The sequence below is a fragment of the Drosophila virilis genome, chromosome 3, assembly GCF_030788295.1.
Source record: "Drosophila virilis strain 15010-1051.87 chromosome 3, Dvir_AGI_RSII-ME, whole genome shotgun sequence".
NCBI lineage: Eukaryota > Metazoa > Arthropoda > Insecta > Diptera > Drosophilidae > Drosophila > Drosophila virilis.
In genome coordinates this window covers 22,661,707-22,679,700 of record NC_091545.1, presented here as the reverse complement: position 1 = coordinate 22,679,700, position 17,994 = coordinate 22,661,707, and the positions used below count along the sequence as shown (strand labels likewise).

At 41.7% G+C, this 17,994-nt stretch overlaps 3 protein-coding genes across 3 annotated transcripts in view; 2 read left to right on the top strand and 1 right to left on the bottom strand.

The window, feature by feature from the left end:
* The first annotated feature begins 25 nt into the window (after nucleotides 1–25).
* LOC6623890 (uncharacterized) lies at nucleotides 26–2,231 on the top strand. The gene is made up of 3 exons (XM_002048246.3): nucleotides 26–1,279; nucleotides 1,340–1,711; nucleotides 1,771–2,231. The coding sequence occupies exons 1-3, from the start codon at nucleotides 177–179 to the stop codon at nucleotides 2,144–2,146; spliced, it is 1,851 nt and encodes a 616-aa protein (XP_002048282.1). The 5' UTR covers nucleotides 26–176; the 3' UTR covers nucleotides 2,147–2,231.
* A 112-nt stretch (nucleotides 2,232–2,343) lies between these two features.
* LOC6623834 (inositol monophosphatase 1) lies at nucleotides 2,344–3,623 on the top strand. Its single transcript, XM_002048245.4, has 4 exons — nucleotides 2,344–2,551; nucleotides 2,615–2,748; nucleotides 2,802–3,170; nucleotides 3,232–3,623. Exons 1-4 carry the CDS (start codon nucleotides 2,483–2,485, stop codon nucleotides 3,494–3,496), a joined length of 837 nt encoding a protein of 278 aa, XP_002048281.1. The 5' UTR covers nucleotides 2,344–2,482; the 3' UTR covers nucleotides 3,497–3,623.
* Nucleotides 3,624–10,065: 6,442 nt separating this feature from the next.
* Eip78C (Ecdysone-induced protein 78C) overlaps nucleotides 10,066–17,994 on the bottom strand; it is a 39,315-nt gene continuing 31,386 nt past the window's right edge. The window contains 3 exon segments of the mRNA XM_070207805.1: nucleotides 10,066–12,764; nucleotides 13,040–13,315; nucleotides 13,382–13,986. Coding sequence (XP_070063906.1) covers nucleotides 12,387–12,764; nucleotides 13,040–13,315; nucleotides 13,382–13,986 — 1,259 coding nt within the window. The 3' untranslated portion in view covers nucleotides 10,066–12,386.

The window sequence follows — 17,994 nt, the reverse complement described above, 5'->3', positions numbered from 1 at the left end:
ATTCGTTTAGATATATATATATATATACACACACACACAAACACACGGGTACTGTTAAAGTTTTCGGGTCTTGTCCAGTCAGGTCATTTGTTTCAAAGCATGCAACTCTTTGATGGCAGTTGGTAGTTAAAAAACATCAGCATCAGACGTATCCTCTTGCTAGCTAATTTATTGCCATGGTCGACGAGAAGAAGGGCGCTGAGAGTCCCAACCCAAAGCTGCCAGAAAGGGAGGTGCTAGAAAATGCGGCCACCAGCTATGGGCTCGAGGATCACGAAGCGACCGCTCAGGATCCGCGGGTGAATGAGCTGCAAAAGTCACGCTCGATGAGTATGCGTAAGTCCTTGACGCCATCCACGAGACTTGGTCCGACCTCAAAGCCCGTGTCTAGGAGCGCGAGCTATGCTCGAATTTCTCAGTCACGCGAAGAGCCACACCCAGCTCCAAAGGCAAAGGAGGCACCAGCAGCAGAACAGCCTGCAGAACACATTGCAAAAAATGCGGCCCGCAACTATGGGCTGGAGGATCATAAAGCCAACATTCAAGATCCGCGTGTTGCTAATATGCACGTTTCCCGTGAAAAGGCTCGAGTAATTGAAAGTCGTGAGGGATTGACGCCTATTTTGGAGTCAACTTCAAAAACTATCGAACCCGCGCCGGCCAAGCCCGTCAAAGAGGGCCCTAATCAAGTTACCAGCTTTAATACGTCTGCACCTCCACCTGGTCCGCCTGCTGCTCCACCTGCTGCACCTGCTGCACCTGCTGCACTCGCTACACCCGCTGCATCCGCTGCTCCTCTCGCTGCTCCGCCAGCTGCACCCGCTGCACCCGCTCCAGCCGCTGCACCCGTTCCACCACCAGCAGCAAATAAGGATAAAATGAAAGCGGTCTCCAAATTCACCAATACCGACGTCACGTTCGATCCGTCAAAGGAATACGCGTCAAAGACCACAAATACCTCGGGTAATCTCTATACGGATGAGGAAGAGCCCGCAAAAGAGCCGCCAGCACCGGCAGCAGTGCCGGCAGCACCGCCGACAGCACCGCCGGCAGCACCGCCAGAACCAGTTAAGGAGGAGAAGCCTGCATTGAATTTGGACGAATGCTATGCATTCGCCGTGGCCTTGGTGCGGAAGGCAGGTGCCGTCGCGTTAAATTCCAACAAGGAGCGGCTTTCGTTTACCACCAAGGATCACGAGAAGGATCTGAACACGCGCGCCGACACAGAAATCGAGGATATGCTAACAAAGGCAATTTTGGAAAAGTATCCCGAGCACAAGTAAGCCAAAAACAAGTAAGCCGCAAGGCCAGCTGATTTAATAATTGCATCCTTTCACAGAGTAATCGCCGAGGAGGCGGTTTCCCAGACGGAATCGCGCCAGGTGACGCTCACCAATGAGCCCACCTGGATTATAGACCCCATCGACGGCACCATGAATTTCGTTCATCATTTTCCCTACTATTGCATCTCGGTGGCGCTGCTTATTGATAAGGAAACCGCCTTTGGGATTGTGTTTAATCCGGCCTTGCAGGAGTTTTATACGGCGCGAAAGGGCAAAGGCGCCCAGCTAAATGACGAGCCGATAAGAACCAGCGGCCAGGAGAGCCTCAAAAGTGCCATGATTTTGCAGGAGTACAGCTCTGGCATGCACGAATCCCGTACCTCTGCATCCATGGAGAACGCCAAGCGGCTCATAAGGAAAACCCACGCGTAAGTTTACGGTTAAATGTAAAGTGTGTCAATCCAACCAAGTTCAATTTTGCCTGCAGCTTACGTTCAATTGGCTCCTCCGCCATGGGCCTGGCCATGATTGCTTCTGGTGTGGCAGATGGGTTCTACTTCTTCGGCTTACATGTGTGGGACATGGCGGCTGGCAATCTGCTTGTCACCGAGGCGGGCGGCACTGTCATAGATCCTGCTGGCGGCGCGGTGGATATTATGTCACGTCGCGTACTGGCCGCTGCCACAGCGCCACTTGCCAAGGCTCTGTCCATCGAGCTCGTCCAAAACTATCCGAAGCCGCGGGATGATGAGTCAAGAGTGGAGAGTGAGCCCCTAACAAAGGATTTCACTGCGCAAACAGAGTTCTCCGATACCAGCTTATCATTAGATTCGGACAGTTCAGCATACCGTAATATTCGATAGCTCAAGCAAATGAACCAGCTGCTCATCAAGAGTTTAACTCCATCAAAATGCATGTAAACCAGTAAACATTTTGGTACACGAATAACGGTTGCTTTCCTTTTGCTTCAAATCAAATGTCGATTACTATCGATAAGTTTGTATCGTCACACCGCAACCTCATTGTGAACTGCACTGTGAACTGCACTGTGAATGCAGACTTGTAATTTTTGCACAGTTTTACAGCACTGGACAAACAGCTGTAGAACTGCGTGCATTCATTTGTCTTCCACAAGCTTAATCTAATTACGCATTTGCAATCAACTAGACGTGAAAAAAATAAACGGAAACATACATTCAATGGCAGACAGCGTAGATTTGGGCAAGTGCTTCGAGATCATCAACAACCTGGTCACAGAGGCGGGTCGAGTGAGTTCATTTTGTGTGCCAGTCTTCGGCATAATAAAATAATTTACAAGGCTCTTTGCACAGCTGATTGCCCGCAACAATGAGACCCGGCAAGAGTTTGTGTGCAAGTCCGGAGACATTGACTTGGTCACTCAAACCGATCAGGATGTGGAGAAATTGCTCATGGATGGCATTCGTCAGCATTTCCCAGATCACAAGTAGCCGCATGCGACTCGAATGAAAAGCGAAATGCGTAATATATATTTTCCAGGTTCATTGGCGAGGAGGAGAGCAGCTCCGAAGGCGGTGTCAAAAAGCTGACCGATGCGCCCACCTGGATAATCGATCCAGTGGACGGCACAATGAACTTTGTGCATGCATTTCCGCACTCATGCATTTCCGTTGGCCTCAAGGTGAATAAGGTCACCGAAATTGGCATCGTTTACAATCCCATTCTGGAGCAGCGCTTTACGGCCCGCCGTGGCCAAGGTGCCTACTACAACGGACGCCGCATACAGGCAAGTGGTCAACAGCAGCTGAACAAGGCGCTGGTGACCAGCGAATTTGGTACCTCACGCGACGAGCAAAAAATGCTGGTGGTCAATGAGAATTTCGCCAAAATGGCCAAGCATGTGCACGGGTAAATTTCATTAATCTTCAATAGCAATTGCCCATCGATCTGATTTTCATCTTATACTTAGATTGCGTGTGCTGGGATCAGCGGCTTTGAATATGGCTATGGTGGCGCTTGGCGCTGCCGATGCCAACTACGAATTCGGCATCCATGCCTGGGACGTCTGTGCCGGTGATCTGATTGTACGGGAGGCGGGTGGAGTAGTCATTGATCCCGCTGGCGGCGATTTTGATATCATGTCACGCCGCGTCCTGGCCGCAGCTACGCCCCAACTGGCCCAGGAGCTGTCCAAAGTGCTGACCCAATACCACCCCCAGCCCCGGTACGATTAAGCCAAGCAGACCATAAATCGTCGCCATCTGTGTATTTCATGACTAACCAAAAAGCATTTGATCATTATGATCATTAATGAAATTCCATTGTTAATTGAAATAAATCTCGAGACGTGTAAACAATACAGTCATACCTATGTATATACTACGAAAGCAGCTGCTACCCGGCTTTGTGTGGGCCTTGACCTATTTTTTAACCTTCAAGCCTGGACTGAAATGTGCGCTATTCATGGTACCTAGTTGACCTATTTATCCTTGTTTAATCCATATCATGGATATAGTCCTAGCGTACCTAACGTTGTTTTAGAACGTCATATCTCCACGCGGAGTTATGTCATATTAGAACGTTATGTCGTTATAGAACGTCATATCTCCGCGCGGAGTTATGTCGTTTTAGAACGTCATATCTCCACGCGGAGTTATGTCGTTTTAGAACGTCATATCTCCGCGCGGAGATATGTCGTTTTGGAACGTCATATCTCCACGCGGAGTTATGTCGTTTTAGAACGTCATATCTCCGCGCGGAATTATGTCTTTTGGAACGTCATATCTCCACGCGGAGTTATGTCATATTAGAACGTTATGTCGTTATAGAACGTCATATCTCCGCGCGGTGTTATGCCGTTATAGAACGTCATATCTCCGCGCGGAGTTATGTCGTTTTAGAACGTCATATCTCCGCGCGGAGTTATGTCGTCTTAGAACGTCATATCTCCGCGCGGAGATATGTCGTTTTGGAACGTCATATCTCCACGCGGAGTTATGTCATATTAGAACGTTATGTCGTTTTAGAATGTCATATCTCCTTTGGACAGAAGATAATGCTCGTCCTGCCATTTAAGAAAATATAACAAAAAGGACGAAAGTCCTTCAAATGGCGAAGTGTTAAGGACACTATTTGCATGAGAAAATAGGCCATAGCTCGCCCATATCCGGGTGTATCCTCACAAATCCTGCGGCAAATAAATTGTACTAACCAGGACTACGAACTGGCCAAAATTCATTAAGCTTGAAGATATTCCAGGATTTGTGTTTTCGGGGCATTTCTGTGCGCTCCGAGATGAAAATTTCACAATTAAAAATACAAGTCCTGGGGTTCTTGGATGACCCCATATTTTTTGATGCAGATCGATGCAGGGGGTCTATGCGATCTTAACGCACCATGTCCTTTGAAAATCTGCACGGAATTGCCTAAGTTATGGTCTTGTTCCTTGCAAATTGCTCCGTATATAGTTTTTGCCCTGTTTAATTTAAATGTGTTTTTATCTTTTCAGACTAACAATTTACGGACTACAATGAGTGTTAAGGACCTCTACGACTGGCAAGGCAAGTTTTACAAGGATCGGACTTTGATTAAGCCATATATACTTATTTTCAATTTAAATAAGCTAAAATAATAATTAATGCTAATGATTTTTATAATTTTAAGAGAAATAATTAAGAAAACTTGTATAAAAAACAACAATTTTATATATTTGAACATAAATAAATCAATTATTTAAAACAAAAGAAGAAAATCCAGTTTTTTAATTAAAAAAATTCAAAAATCAATATTCCAACGCTTGGCCCACATTTAAAATTTTTGAAGATATGAAAGATGTTATGACGTTCTAAAACGACATAACTCCACGCGGAGATATGACGTTCTAAAACGACATAACTCCGCGCGGAGATATGACGTTCTAAAACGACATAACTCCGCGCGGAGATATGACGTTCTAAAACGACATAAGTCCGCGTGGAGATATGACATTCTAAAACGACATAACTCCGCGCGGAGATATGACGTTCTAAAACGACATAACTCCGCGCGGAGATATGACGATCTAAAACGACATAACTCCGCGCGGAGATATGACGTTCTAAAACGACATAACTCCGCGCGGAGATATGACGTTCTAAAACGACATAACGTTCTAATATGACATAACTCCGCGTGGAGATATGACGTTCCAAAACGACATAACTCCGCGCGGAGATATGACGTTCTAAAACGACATAACTCTCTAATACTTATTTTCAATTTAAATAAGCTAAAATAATAATTAATGCTAATGATTTTTATAATTTTAAGAGAAATAATTAAGAAAACTTGTATAAAAAACAACAATTTTATATATTTGAACATAAATAAATCAATTATTTAAAACAAAAGAAGAAAATCCAGTTTTTTAATTAAAAAAATTCAAAAATCAATATTCCAACGCTTGGCCCACATTTAAAATTTTTGAAGATATGAAAGATGTTATGACGTTCTAAAACGACATAACTCCACGCGGAGATATGACGTTCTAAAACGACATAACTCCGCGCGGAGATATGACGTTCTAAAACGACATAACTCCGCGCGGAGATATGACGTTCTAAAACGACATAAGTCCGCGTGGAGATATGACATTCTAAAACGACATAACTCCGCGCGGAGATATGACGTTCTAAAACGACATAACTCCGCGCGGAGATATGACGTTCTAAAACGACATAACGTTCTAATATGACATAACTCCGCGTGGAGATATGACGTTCCAAAAGACATAATTCCGCGCGGAGATATGACGTTCTAAAACGACATAAGTCCGCGTGGAGATATGACGTTCTAAAACGACATAACTCCGCGCGGAGATATGACGTTCTAAAACGACATAACGTTCTAATATGACATAACTCCGCGTGGAGATATGACGTTCTAAAACGACATAGCTTCGCGTGGAGATATGACGTTCCAAAACGACATAGCTCCGCGTGGAGATATGACGTTCTTAAACGACATAACTCCGCGCGGAGATATGACGTTCTAAAACGACATAACTCCGCGTGGAGATATGACGTTCCAAAACGACATAACTCCGCGCGGAGATATGACGTTCTAAAACGACATAACTCCGCGCGGAGATATGACGTTCTAAAACGACATAACTCCGCGCGGAGATATGACGTTCTAAAACGACATAAGTCCGCGTGGAGATATGACGATCTAAAACGACATAACTCCGCGCGGAGATATGACGTTCTAAAACGACATAACTCCGCGCGGAGATATGACGTTCTAAAACGACATAACGTTCTAATATGACATAACTCCGCGTGGAGATATGACGTTCTAAAACGACATAGCTTCGCGTGGAGATATGACGTTCCAAAACGACATAACTCCGCGTGGAGATATGACGTTCTAAAACGTCATATCTCCACGCGGAGTTATGTCATATTAGAACGTTATGTCGTTTTTGAACGCCATATCTCCGCGCGGAGTTATGTCGTTTTAGAACGTCATATCTCCGCGCGGAGTTATGTCGTTTTAGAACGTCATATCTCCGCGCGGAGTTATGTCGTTTTGGAACGTCATATCTCCACGCGGAGTTATGTCGTTTTAGAACGTCATATCTCCGCGCGGAGTTATGTCGTTTAAGAACGTCATATCTCCACGCGGAGCTATGTCGTTTTGGAACGTCATATCTCCACGCGAAGCTATGTCGTTTTAGAACGTCATATCTCCACGCGGAGTTATGTCATATTAGAACTTTATGTCGTTTTAGAACGTCATATCTCCACGCGGAGTTATGTCGTTTTGGAACGTCATATCTCCACGCGGAGCTATGTCATATTAGAACGTTATGTCGTTTTAGAACGTCATATCTCCGCGCGGGTTTATGTCGTTTTAGAACGTCATATCTCCACGCGGACTTATGTCGTTTTAGAACGTCATATCTCCGCGCGGAATTATGTCTTTTGGAACGTCATATCTCCACGCGGAGTTATGTCATATTAGAACGTTATGTCGTTTTAGAACGTCATATCTCCGCGCGGAGTTATGTCGTTTTAGAACGTCATATCTCCGCGCGGAGTTATGTCGTTTTAGAATGTCATATCTCCACGCGGACTTATGTCGTTTTAGAACGTCATATCTCCGCGCGGAGTTATGTCGTTTTAGAACGTCATATCTCCGCGCGGAGTTATGTCGTTTTAGAACGTCATATCTCCGCGTGGAGTTATGTCGTTTTAGAACGTCATAACATCTTTCATATCTTCAAAAATTTTAAATGTGGGCCAAGCGTTGGAATATTGATTTTTGAATTTTTTTAATTAAAAAACTGGATTTTCTTCTTTTGTTTTAAATAATTGATTTATTTATGTTCAAATATATAAAATTGTTGTTTTTTATACAAGTTTTCTTAATTATTTCTCTTAAAATTATAAAAATCATTAGCATTAATTATTATTTTAGCTTATTTAAATTGAAAATAAGTATTAGAGAGTTATGTCGTTTTAGAACGTCATATCTCCGCGCGGAGTTATGTCGTTTTGGAACGTCATATCTCCACGCGGAGTTATGTCATATTAGAACGTTATGTCGTTTTAGAACGTCATATCTCCGCGCGGAGTTATGTCGTTTTAGAACGTCATATCTCCGCGCGGAGTTATGTCGTTTTAGATCGTCATATCTCCGCGCGGAGTTATGTCGTTTTAGAACGTCATATCTCCGCGCGGAGTTATGTCGTTTTAGATCGTCATATCTCCACGCGGACTTATGTCGTTTTAGAACGTCATATCTCCGCGCGGAGTTATGTCGTTTTAGAACGTCATATCTCCGCGCGGAGTTATGTCGTTTTAGAACGTCATATCTCCGCGTGGAGTTATGTCGTTTTAGAACGTCATATCTCCGCGTGGAGTTATGTCGTTTTAGAACGTCATATCTCCGCGCGGAGTTATGTCGTTTTAGAACGTCATATCTCCGCGCGGAGTTATGTCGTTTTAGATCGTCATATCTCCACGCGGACTTATGTCGTTTTAGAACGTCATATCTCCGCGTGGAGTTATGTCGTTTTAGAACGTCATATCTCCGCGTGGAGTTATGTCGTTTTAGAACGTCATAACATCTTTCATATCTTCAAAAATTTTAAATGTGGGCCAAGCGTTGGAATATTGATTTTTGAATTTTTTTAATTAAAAAACTGGATTTTCTTCTTTTGTTTTAAATAATTGATTTATTTATGTTCAAATATATAAAATTGTTGTTTTTTATACAAGTTTTCTTAATTATTTCTCTTAAAATTATAAAAATCATTAGCATTAATTATTATTTTAGCTTATTTAAATTGAAAATAAGTATATATGGCTTAATCAAAGTCCGATCCTTGTAAAACTTGCCTTGCCAGTCGTAGAGGTCCTTAACACTCATTGTAGTCCGTAAATTGTTAGTCTGAAAAGATAAAAACACATTTAAATTAAACAGGGCAAAAACTATATACGGAGCAATTTGCAAGGAACAAGACCATAACTTAGGCAATTCCGTGCAGATTTTCAAAGGACATGGTGCGTTAAGATCGCATAGACCCCCTGCATCGATCTGCATCAAAAAATATGGGGTCATCCAAGAACCCCAGGACTTGTATTTTTAATTGTGAAATTTTCATCTCGGAGCGCACAGAAATGCCCCGAAAACACAAATCCTGGAATATCTTCAAGCTTAATGAATTTTGGCCAGTTCGTAGTCCTGGTTAGTACAATTTATTCGCCGCAGGATTTGTGAGAATACACCCGGATATGGGCGAGCTATGGCCCATTTTCTCATGCAAATAGTGTCCTTAACACTTCGCCATTTGAAGGACTTTCGTCCTTTTTTTTATATTTTCTTAAATGGCAGGACGAGCATTATCTTCTGTCCAAAGGACATCCCGATAGTCCTGTAAATGTCCAAGTTAGTCCCGAATTTTTCGATTTTTCTCACTTTTGCGACTAACCCCCTAGGATACATTTTAATGAAATTTTTTATCGAATTCTTGCAATCCTTGAATGCCAATCGATAGTTTGCTCTCCACGTGTTGAAAACCGTATATCCTTCTGATGTCCTTCCGGAGTTGGCCGAGTTATGGCTAGTTAAAAAATATCCTTTTTAGAAAATTGGCTATATATCGGAAACGGCAAGGACGATTTTGATGTCCTTTGGACAGTTTATCGCCCTTATTTATACGATTTATTCGATACAGGACTTGTCAGGATTCGCAAGAATACGGCCGAGTTATAGCTTTGTTAATTAACGGAAGAATTGCAATCATATCTATACTGTCTAAAAGGACTTTCGTCCTTTTCATTATATATACTGAATTGGGAGGACGAGGACAAAACAAAATCGACCAAAAAGCAACGGAGTTACATTATGTTTATTCCCAAAATATGGATCGGTTCGAAAATCAAACCTTTATGTTGATATTTTTGCATTATCTCGGGTAAATATTGTCTGATTTTAAAATGTTAGGCCTTCTTGAATTTGTGCGCATTCCTACTATCAATTGGAATTCAAAAAAATCGATGGATCAAAAAAAGTTCTTGATGCTCACTTTCAACCCAATAGGAAGTCTCTGCACGAATTCCAGCTGCTTAACGTCAGTCAGTCAGTCAGTCAGTCAGTGTATCACTCGGTCAATCAGTCAGTCAACCAGACAAAACGAGCTCTTTCATAAAGGTTTTTATTTAATTGTATAGCTACCAGCATAGTAGTATTCAGTTTATTCAGAGACGTTTGTTTGCTTTCAAGTACTTGTCTGTAATTTTATTACAATCTGCGGCGCTTGTTTTGCGATTTAATTTGTTTGTTATTTGCATAATAATTGTTTTTTTTTTTTTTAATTTTTTGTTATTCATTTTGCGAATACGTTTACGTATCTTTTGTAGCTTATCGTTATGCATACTGTTGGTTCTATTACTTGCATTGTTTAGCTGATAGTTAAGCGAACTCGTTTTGTATGTAGACAGAAAAACTTGCCCCAGGGCAAAACAAATGCTAGACAGACACGCCTTAGAAATCTAGAAACTCTTGATAGATAGACGACATATAGAGCTTTGAACATGAAATGCCTGCTCAGACCAGATAGCATTGCGTTTCAGTGCACACAACTTGCTTGTCTGAGCCGGTTACTAAATAGAATCTTTTGAATGGTTCTTTTAATTATGATTATTATTTTTTTGTCGCGTATTATTCGCTTTACATATTGCTTGGGCTTTAGTTAGTCGAAGGGCGCGACTTTTAGTATAGTTGTGCACTTGCTTAGTTTATAGCAAAGCTATTTGGATATACATACGATACATCTGATACATTTATAAATTTATTGCATCGAGTTTGTCGAGCAGCGACTGATAGATACATTATAATAGTAGGAAGTCGACGTTTGTTCTTTGACATTATCTTCGTTTTTTTGTTGAGTTTATTAATGCGTTTTGTGTAGAGTATTTGATGCATGTTGTACTAACCGTAATTACCATTTAAAATTTGACACATCATTGAAAAATGTAATCAAAGCTACAGTAGGTAAAAAAGTGTATCTATGAGCTACATATAATCGTATATATAATTGTATAATTTAATTATGCATTGTATTATTACAAATCAAATAATTAATGCTACATTCACAAAGTTTTCAATATGCGCACTGGCTTTTACACTGGTTCTCAATTTGAATCGGTTAGTGAATAGATTCTGGATATAAGCTGCAGCTAGAACATTTAGTGGAGAATTTACTAAGATATTGCAAATGTTATTTATTTCTTTAGATACATATTCTAGTTGAATAAGCGAAAGGTACACATGGAGCATAAAACGGTCGCTACGCCAATTCTCGCCCTCAGGTCTTGAGCGCAGCTACCTCTATATATATATATTTACTATAATATGATTTTTGTTCACACTAATAAAATTTACAAAATCTTCTATATAAATTCAACAATTAATGAAGAGCTTTAGACTTTTGAAGATATATAGTATTTATCTATATATATATATATATATATATGATTTATTTTACTTGAACTATGTATTCGGTTGTCAAAAACGTAATACACCAAATTTAGCACCAATCTATTCAAAAATTCATCAAATTATTTGATTGTTCCAAGTTATACAAATGAAGCACTTAAGTTTATGCGATATCTTTTATAAACGAATATATTATGAACACTTTTCGAATGATGATGGCGACGTCTGTGGCCGTCGTCGGTTAACACTTTTCGCGGGGAAACCTTTTTTTCGGTCCGCGAAAGAGCATCATTTTAGCAACTTAAAGAAATAATAATCAGGGCGTGGCCGTTGTTAAATGTTAAAAATTAATTTAAAATTTATTTACACGCAGATACAATAAACGAGCAAAGAAAATTGGGTCTTTTTGCTTGAACTACACTAGATAACTCTAGGTTTACATCGTATATATATATATATATATATATATATATTTTTGTATATATTTGATATATTTATAAGTAGTTCTTTAATTATACAGTAAGTATTATTAATATTATTATTATTTGTTTTTTAGAAAGTAAACAGTACTTTTCGAACTTGAACGCTCGCTTTTCAGTCGAGTTTTTTTTTTTTTAGTTTTATTTTTGTTTCTTTGAAAAGTTGCAAATAATGTGGGGATCGTGTTGGGAAGCGGGATTATGGATAGGTTCGATTCGATTTATAGGGCATGATTTGATGAGCTTGACAATGAAATAAATAAATCTTATGTTGCGCATGAAGTATGTACGGCTAGTGCTCAAGCTGCTTTAGAATGATTTCAAAATTAACAAAAACATTTCTCAGTTAAAAGTATCTCAAAGTCTATAATCGCAGGTGTGCAGGTGTGTGTGTGTGAGTGTGTGTGTGTGTGAGTGTTGGTGTGTGTTTGCTTCAAATGTTTGCGAACGCCTTCAACATTGCTAAATATTTAATGCATTACATTAGTTTTAGTTTTAGTTTTAGTTGTAGTTGTAGTTAACTATGTATCTGTATCTTGTATCTTGTATCTGATAAATTGGTTGCCTTTTGCTTTAATGTCGGATAGTTGTATCTAATGCTGCCAACTCTTAGTTAAACGCTAATTACTTAAACATACAGATTGTAGAACATTTGTGGGATCTACAGCTCGTCGTCCGCCTTGGGTATGTCGAAGATCTCGGCAAAGAGCGGCGGCAGGCGCAGCTTGGTCCAGTTCATTCGCAGCCAGTCGAGATGTGAGAAGTGCTTGGCGCCCAGTGAGCGCAGCTCCGGTATTTTAGCCTCCAGCGCCGGCATCAGCTGCAGCGCCTGCGTTGAGCCCGCTCGCGAGCGCAGTATCTGAACACGCAACGCCTCCGCCACCAGCTCCCGGGCACGGGCAATCACCTTCGGCTCACTGAGGCCCGTCCGATCCGATGCCAGCAGCACCATCGCGGAGAACAGACCAATCTCTGTGTCGCTCAGACCATATGCGTTTAGCGTGTTGGCAAAGTTCAGCAGGGCGTTCACAAAATCCGACTGCAAATGGAAAATCGTATTAGACAAGTCGATGGCAACAAAACGAGATCAAACTTAAAATAAAAAATCATAAAATGAAAATATCCTTGCTAAACTATGCATTTGAATACTACATGAATAAACGCTTATCCTCATTGGATATATATAAATATATAAATCTAGTTTTGGTATGGGAAGCTTGGAAAGTTGGACTTCTATATCATATGGATCCGTGGGCACGTCTGTCAGATATTGGTACGTTCTTTGGCTTCGCTCTGGGTTTTTTTTTCACTCACATCGTAGAGTATCTCGAGCTGCTGTCGGGTCAGATATGCGCCATCGTCCAGCGTCAGCGTCGTATCATTGATGAGGCGGGCGACATGCGTCAGCCACACCTCAAAGAATCCCAGCTTGATGAGTATCAGTTGGTCGTCCTGGGTGAAATCACAGAAGCCGGGTACGCGTTTCGCGAACTCCACAATCCGCTGCACGCCGGGCGTGACGCGCGCCGAGAACTGCTGCCACAGCCAGATCTTTTGAAACTCGAGGCTCTCCGCCACCGTGGTGACAATCTGCAAAGGAATAAATGAATCGCCCGTTAATCGGACAGATATAGTTGAATTTGATGCGGCACTTACCCCGTTTTGTGGCACCGTCACTGGACGTCGCATCAGTTCGCGTGTCAACTCCTCGGTGTAGGAGCAATTGAGGCGATGCGCCTGCGAGACGCACATGATCACATCGTAGACGGTCAGCTCGTTGGCCGTGCCGGCAAGGCTGTCGTGATGATCGTGCGGATGGCACATGCCCACCTGGGTCATGGCCATGTCCCCGCTGCTGCCCATGCTGACCAATTGCTGATGATGGTTGCCCACAACTACAGCTGTTGCATTGCTGTTGTTATTGCCGCTATTGTTGTTGCTGTTGCTGTTGTTGTTGTTGTTGGCACTATTGCAACCGCCCAGCTCCGATGGCGACGAGGCTATCGAACACATTTGTGGCGTTTGTGGTGTACTTGGTGTATTTACGCGCTGCACGCTGCTCGCATGCGGCTGCTGCTGTTGCTGCTGTTGTTGTTGTTGTTGCTGCTGTTGTTGCTGTATTAGATTTGTATGCAAATTATTGGCACTGGTTTCATCCACATTTAGGGGCGCGCTGGCTGCTGATGCTGTTGCAGCGGCTGCTGCTGCTGCCGCACCGTTCAGCTCACGTGAACGCTTGGGTACGCGACCATAACGCACAGCTGCAAGAAAGAGAGAAAGAATTGTCAGTTGGCTTTCAAATTCAAATTAAAGCGCCAAGTAACAGCGCAAAAGTATGCTACACAATAATGTTCATACTTAACAATTGCGGCTCAATAAATGTGTATGTTATAAAGTGTTGCATACTTTTAAGAGGTGTCATTTTACTTGTGCATAAAATTAGTAATTGTAATGTAGCATACTTTTAAGCGGCGTTATTTTAATATTTGCTTTTAACTATAACGCACATTTATTTTATTTTTGCGCCACAATCAACGAATTGGGCAACATTATTTAAAATTTATATTAATCGTACATAGCAACACGTTGCTAGCTTTGTTACTTAAAGTTTGCGTCACACGCAATGGAAACCCATTTATTAGTTTCTAAAGCAATTTATATTTAAATCTTAGCCAAAATGTCACACAATAAAAGTGGCACACGCATAAATCTAAAGCAAACACACGCACACACAGACAGATGGACGCACCCACTGTATCATTCATAGCAAATGGGCAACAAAATTCTTGTAGCAGCTCAACTGGCAAATTTGTACCAAAATTTAACTTGGCAGACAGCAAATTGTTGTTGCTTCCGCTCAAAAACGAAAATACAAAATAAATATCATAATTTTTTAGCATATTTATAAAAAGAAAATGTTCATTAGCTTGACGTTTTAGTTTTCAGCAGAAGGCAAACGAAACAAATTGCAAAAATGTAAACGTGAAATTTCTTTTGTGCAACCAAATACACAGCATATTTTATTAATTAAAATCGCATTTGCCTTTTGGCAGCCGGCTGCTGCTCCAGTTGCTGCTGGCTCTCAACTGGTGGCAGCAGCAACTGGCTCTGGCTCTGGCTCTGGCGCTGACGCTGGCGACGCTCACTTTATCAGTGGGACATTGACCCACTGTGCTCAATATAAAAAACTGTCTGATTTTGTTGTGTGCGTGCTTTGTCTTGCTTTTGTTTTTGTTTTTGTTATTGTTATTGTTATTGCTGCTGTGGTATTCGCCACAGCCGGCGGCGGCGTCCGTTTCAGCAACAGCAACAGCAACAGACAATCCAAAAGATACTTTTGTATCTTTTACACATGTTTGTTGTTGCACTTATGACGAAACGGCGCGCGGCGATGTCTGTTCAAGTTGTGCAAAGTGGTCAGCGAGTAGGCCAAGACCTTGCTCAAGCCACAGCCAGGCGAAAGAAATTGCGCATACGCAGCATGCGCCCGGAAAACTCAAAATGCGCGTGGGCAGTGAAAGGCGAGAAGTGAGAAGTGAGAAGCGAGCAGAGCGGCAACTGATCGTTTGGGCTTGGCCAATGCATTGACCCACATCTGTGGGCCACTTTTTTAGCGCTGGCCTTGTGCGCGCTGTACTGCAGTCACGCTTTGTATCAGCTGCTCATCTCGTTAATTGTCACAGCTCGTAAATTAATTATGACATAATAACTAGACACACACACACACACAAACAACAACACACAAGAGCTGCACATTGTTGCTGCATACACCTTCAACTCTGCTAATTGTTTGTGGCGGGCGCTCTGCTCTGTTTATTTTTGTATTATTATTTTTAAGGTGTCTTCAATTAGCAGCTCATTGCGCCGACGCTGCCAGCTGCACGATTTGTTTGCCTAGCGCCCGCTCTCGCCAGCTTGTTGTTCGCTGTTGATGTTTTTATTGACTTGGTACGCCTGCAGCCGAAGGCTAGATTGGGCACTCGAGAGCCTCATAAAGCTGCCAATAAGTGGAGCAGCTCAATATCACAAAGTATCACAAAGTGATATCAATTCGCACATAAGATTCTCATATTTTGAAACTGCAAATAGATTCAAGTTTAATAGGCAACATATGTAGCATGCCGCAGCATGGTTTGAACCAGCGAACCAGTCAGATTCACCAGTTGGTTTAAGCCTTGATTCACAGATTTTTACCAAGTGTTTCTTAGAGTGGAGCCCCAAACCGCGTTCAATTTTAAATACATAGCATAGAAGCTGACAAACAACTGGAAAGTCGCCGGTTCAAATTCCGCAAGTAGTTACAATATTTTGCATGTTTATTAAACAAAACTAGTAAGAAATAAATTAGGAAATTAAAAACGAAAGTAAGGAAGTAAGGTTGATTATCGCAATGCCTAAATCTAAACAACTTTGCAATAATATTCATAAAAATTTTGTTAATAAATTTGAGCTACAACTTTTTTAATTTTGATTCAACTAGTCCGACTTAAGGTTCAGTCAATGGTAAATAAATAATTTAAATTCTTGATTCATATTAGAAGGCAATGTTTATGCCAAAGGCCTTTGCGGCTCTCATAAAGAACTTATTTGCTACATTTAAAGTTGAGTCTTATCAAGTGCCTTAACAAAATCAATCCAAACAAATATTTATCTGCAAATGCCACATTTCATTGTGGCTCACATAAATAATTTGTTGCGCTCGCTGCTTTTCCCGGCCATAATCTACGGCATTAGCCATTCAGCCGTGCCGGCTTAGACAGGCTGCTCCACATTTTAGCCAGTCACCTGACAGGCAGTCAGCCAGCCACCCACCACCCACAGGCCATCCACAGGCCACACTAGACGCCCACTCTCTGGCACTATCGACAAACTGTGCAGGACAACATCATCCATTATACACACAGAGCGGAGCACAGAGTCCAGGCCGGAGCAGTCACATAAATAAGACTAAGCCTAAAGTTCTTTGCCTGCTGAAAGCATCTTAAGTGATTTAGTGCAGCCAAATGGCTTCAATGATAGTGTCAGAGATGGAGTGGGGAGGCGTGCAGTTAGGGACTAACTTGTTTGAATTCACAGCATCCATTCAGCGCACATCCATCTGCGACGCGGTGTGTGCCAGGCCAGGATTTGGGTCACAGAAATGTGAATCGGCAGCCGTAAAGTGGCCCAAATGTTGCACACTGTTGACCGGCATGTGGCTGGCCATTAGCATGCGAAGCTCAATCCGAAACTGAAGCCAACTGCCAGCCAAGCTGCCATCAACTGCCCGACAACAGCAACAGCAACAGCAACAACAACAACAACAACAACAACAGCAACAAAGTATTCACATAATCATACTGCATATAGTTGATTTTTCTTTAGTTTTTTTGTTTTTTTTTTGGCTTTATTGCGCGCTTGAATGGGCTCGGGCTCTGGCTCGGCCCCCGGTTCCGGCCGCTGCCCTGGCCCCACAACCCAACGGCGTAATTTGGCCCGCAGTTGCTGCTGACCTCGTTTGAGGTCGTTCATTCACCTGTCGCTGCTGTTGCTATTGCTTTTGTTGCTGTCGCCGTGCTGCACTTTATGCACTCCACATTTGCCAGCAGTCCGTGTGTTTACCCAGTTACGAAATTGTCCAAAATGCTGCGGCTTACTTGGGTGAAAGTTTGCTTCTTGATTTTTTTTTTTCGTTATTTTGTTGCTGCTTTTCTATGCTTGCTGCGTGGGTAGCTTCAGCTATGCAACCGTATTTGACAACTAATTGAAATGTTTTTATTTCGAAATAGCCTCTGAATTTTATAAAATGTTAAGTGCATAGTTCGTAGAAAGAAATTTAAGAAAGTTGAGAAATGTTTCATAGATAGCATAAAATATAATTTTTCTTATCTTTGCTAGAGACTCGAATCTTTCTATATAAGCTTTATATTGTATAATATTCATTTTGACCAATTTTTTATTTTTTAACATATTTGATTTTTATCAAGTCTTATCAATTTTTTTTTGTTTTTCTACTCAATCTTATGTAATCTAAACAATTTGAGTCCCTTTCTATTAAAAATTGCACAAAAATCCTTTAATCTAAATTTTTTTTTATGGAAATTTTGGAGAAACTTTAAAAACTTTTCTGTTAGGGTATTTCAGCTTCGGTGCGCTCGAGCACAAATGATTTTTTCTAGCATTTGTTTGCGTTTGCTTGCGTCAAGGTGTGTCGATGTGTGTGTTTGTGTGTGTGTGTGTGTGTGTCGGTGGCAGTTGTTGTATCTGGAGCAGCTAAAAATTGTTAGTTG

What these genes read in the sequence shown, in the direction of transcription:
- LOC6623890 (XM_002048246.3), top strand. Translation starts at nt 177, where the DNA reads ATGGTCGACGAGAAGAAGGGCGCTGAGAGTCCCAACCCAAAGCTGCCA. An exon ending in GAAAAGTATCCCGAGCACAA is followed by an intron (nt 1,280 to 1,339) that starts GTAAGCCAAAAA and finishes ATCCTTTCACAG; the next exon opens with AGTAATCGCCGAGGAGGCGG. An exon ending in CTCATAAGGAAAACCCACGC is followed by an intron (nt 1,712 to 1,770) that starts GTAAGTTTACGG and finishes TTTTGCCTGCAG; the next exon opens with CTTACGTTCAATTGGCTCCT.
- LOC6623834 (XM_002048245.4), top strand. Translation starts at nt 2,483, where the DNA reads ATGGCAGACAGCGTAGATTTGGGCAAGTGCTTCGAGATCATCAACAAC. An exon ending in TGGTCACAGAGGCGGGTCGA is followed by an intron (nt 2,552 to 2,614) that starts GTGAGTTCATTT and finishes CTCTTTGCACAG; the next exon opens with CTGATTGCCCGCAACAATGA. An exon ending in CAGCATTTCCCAGATCACAA is followed by an intron (nt 2,749 to 2,801) that starts GTAGCCGCATGC and finishes TATATTTTCCAG; the next exon opens with GTTCATTGGCGAGGAGGAGA.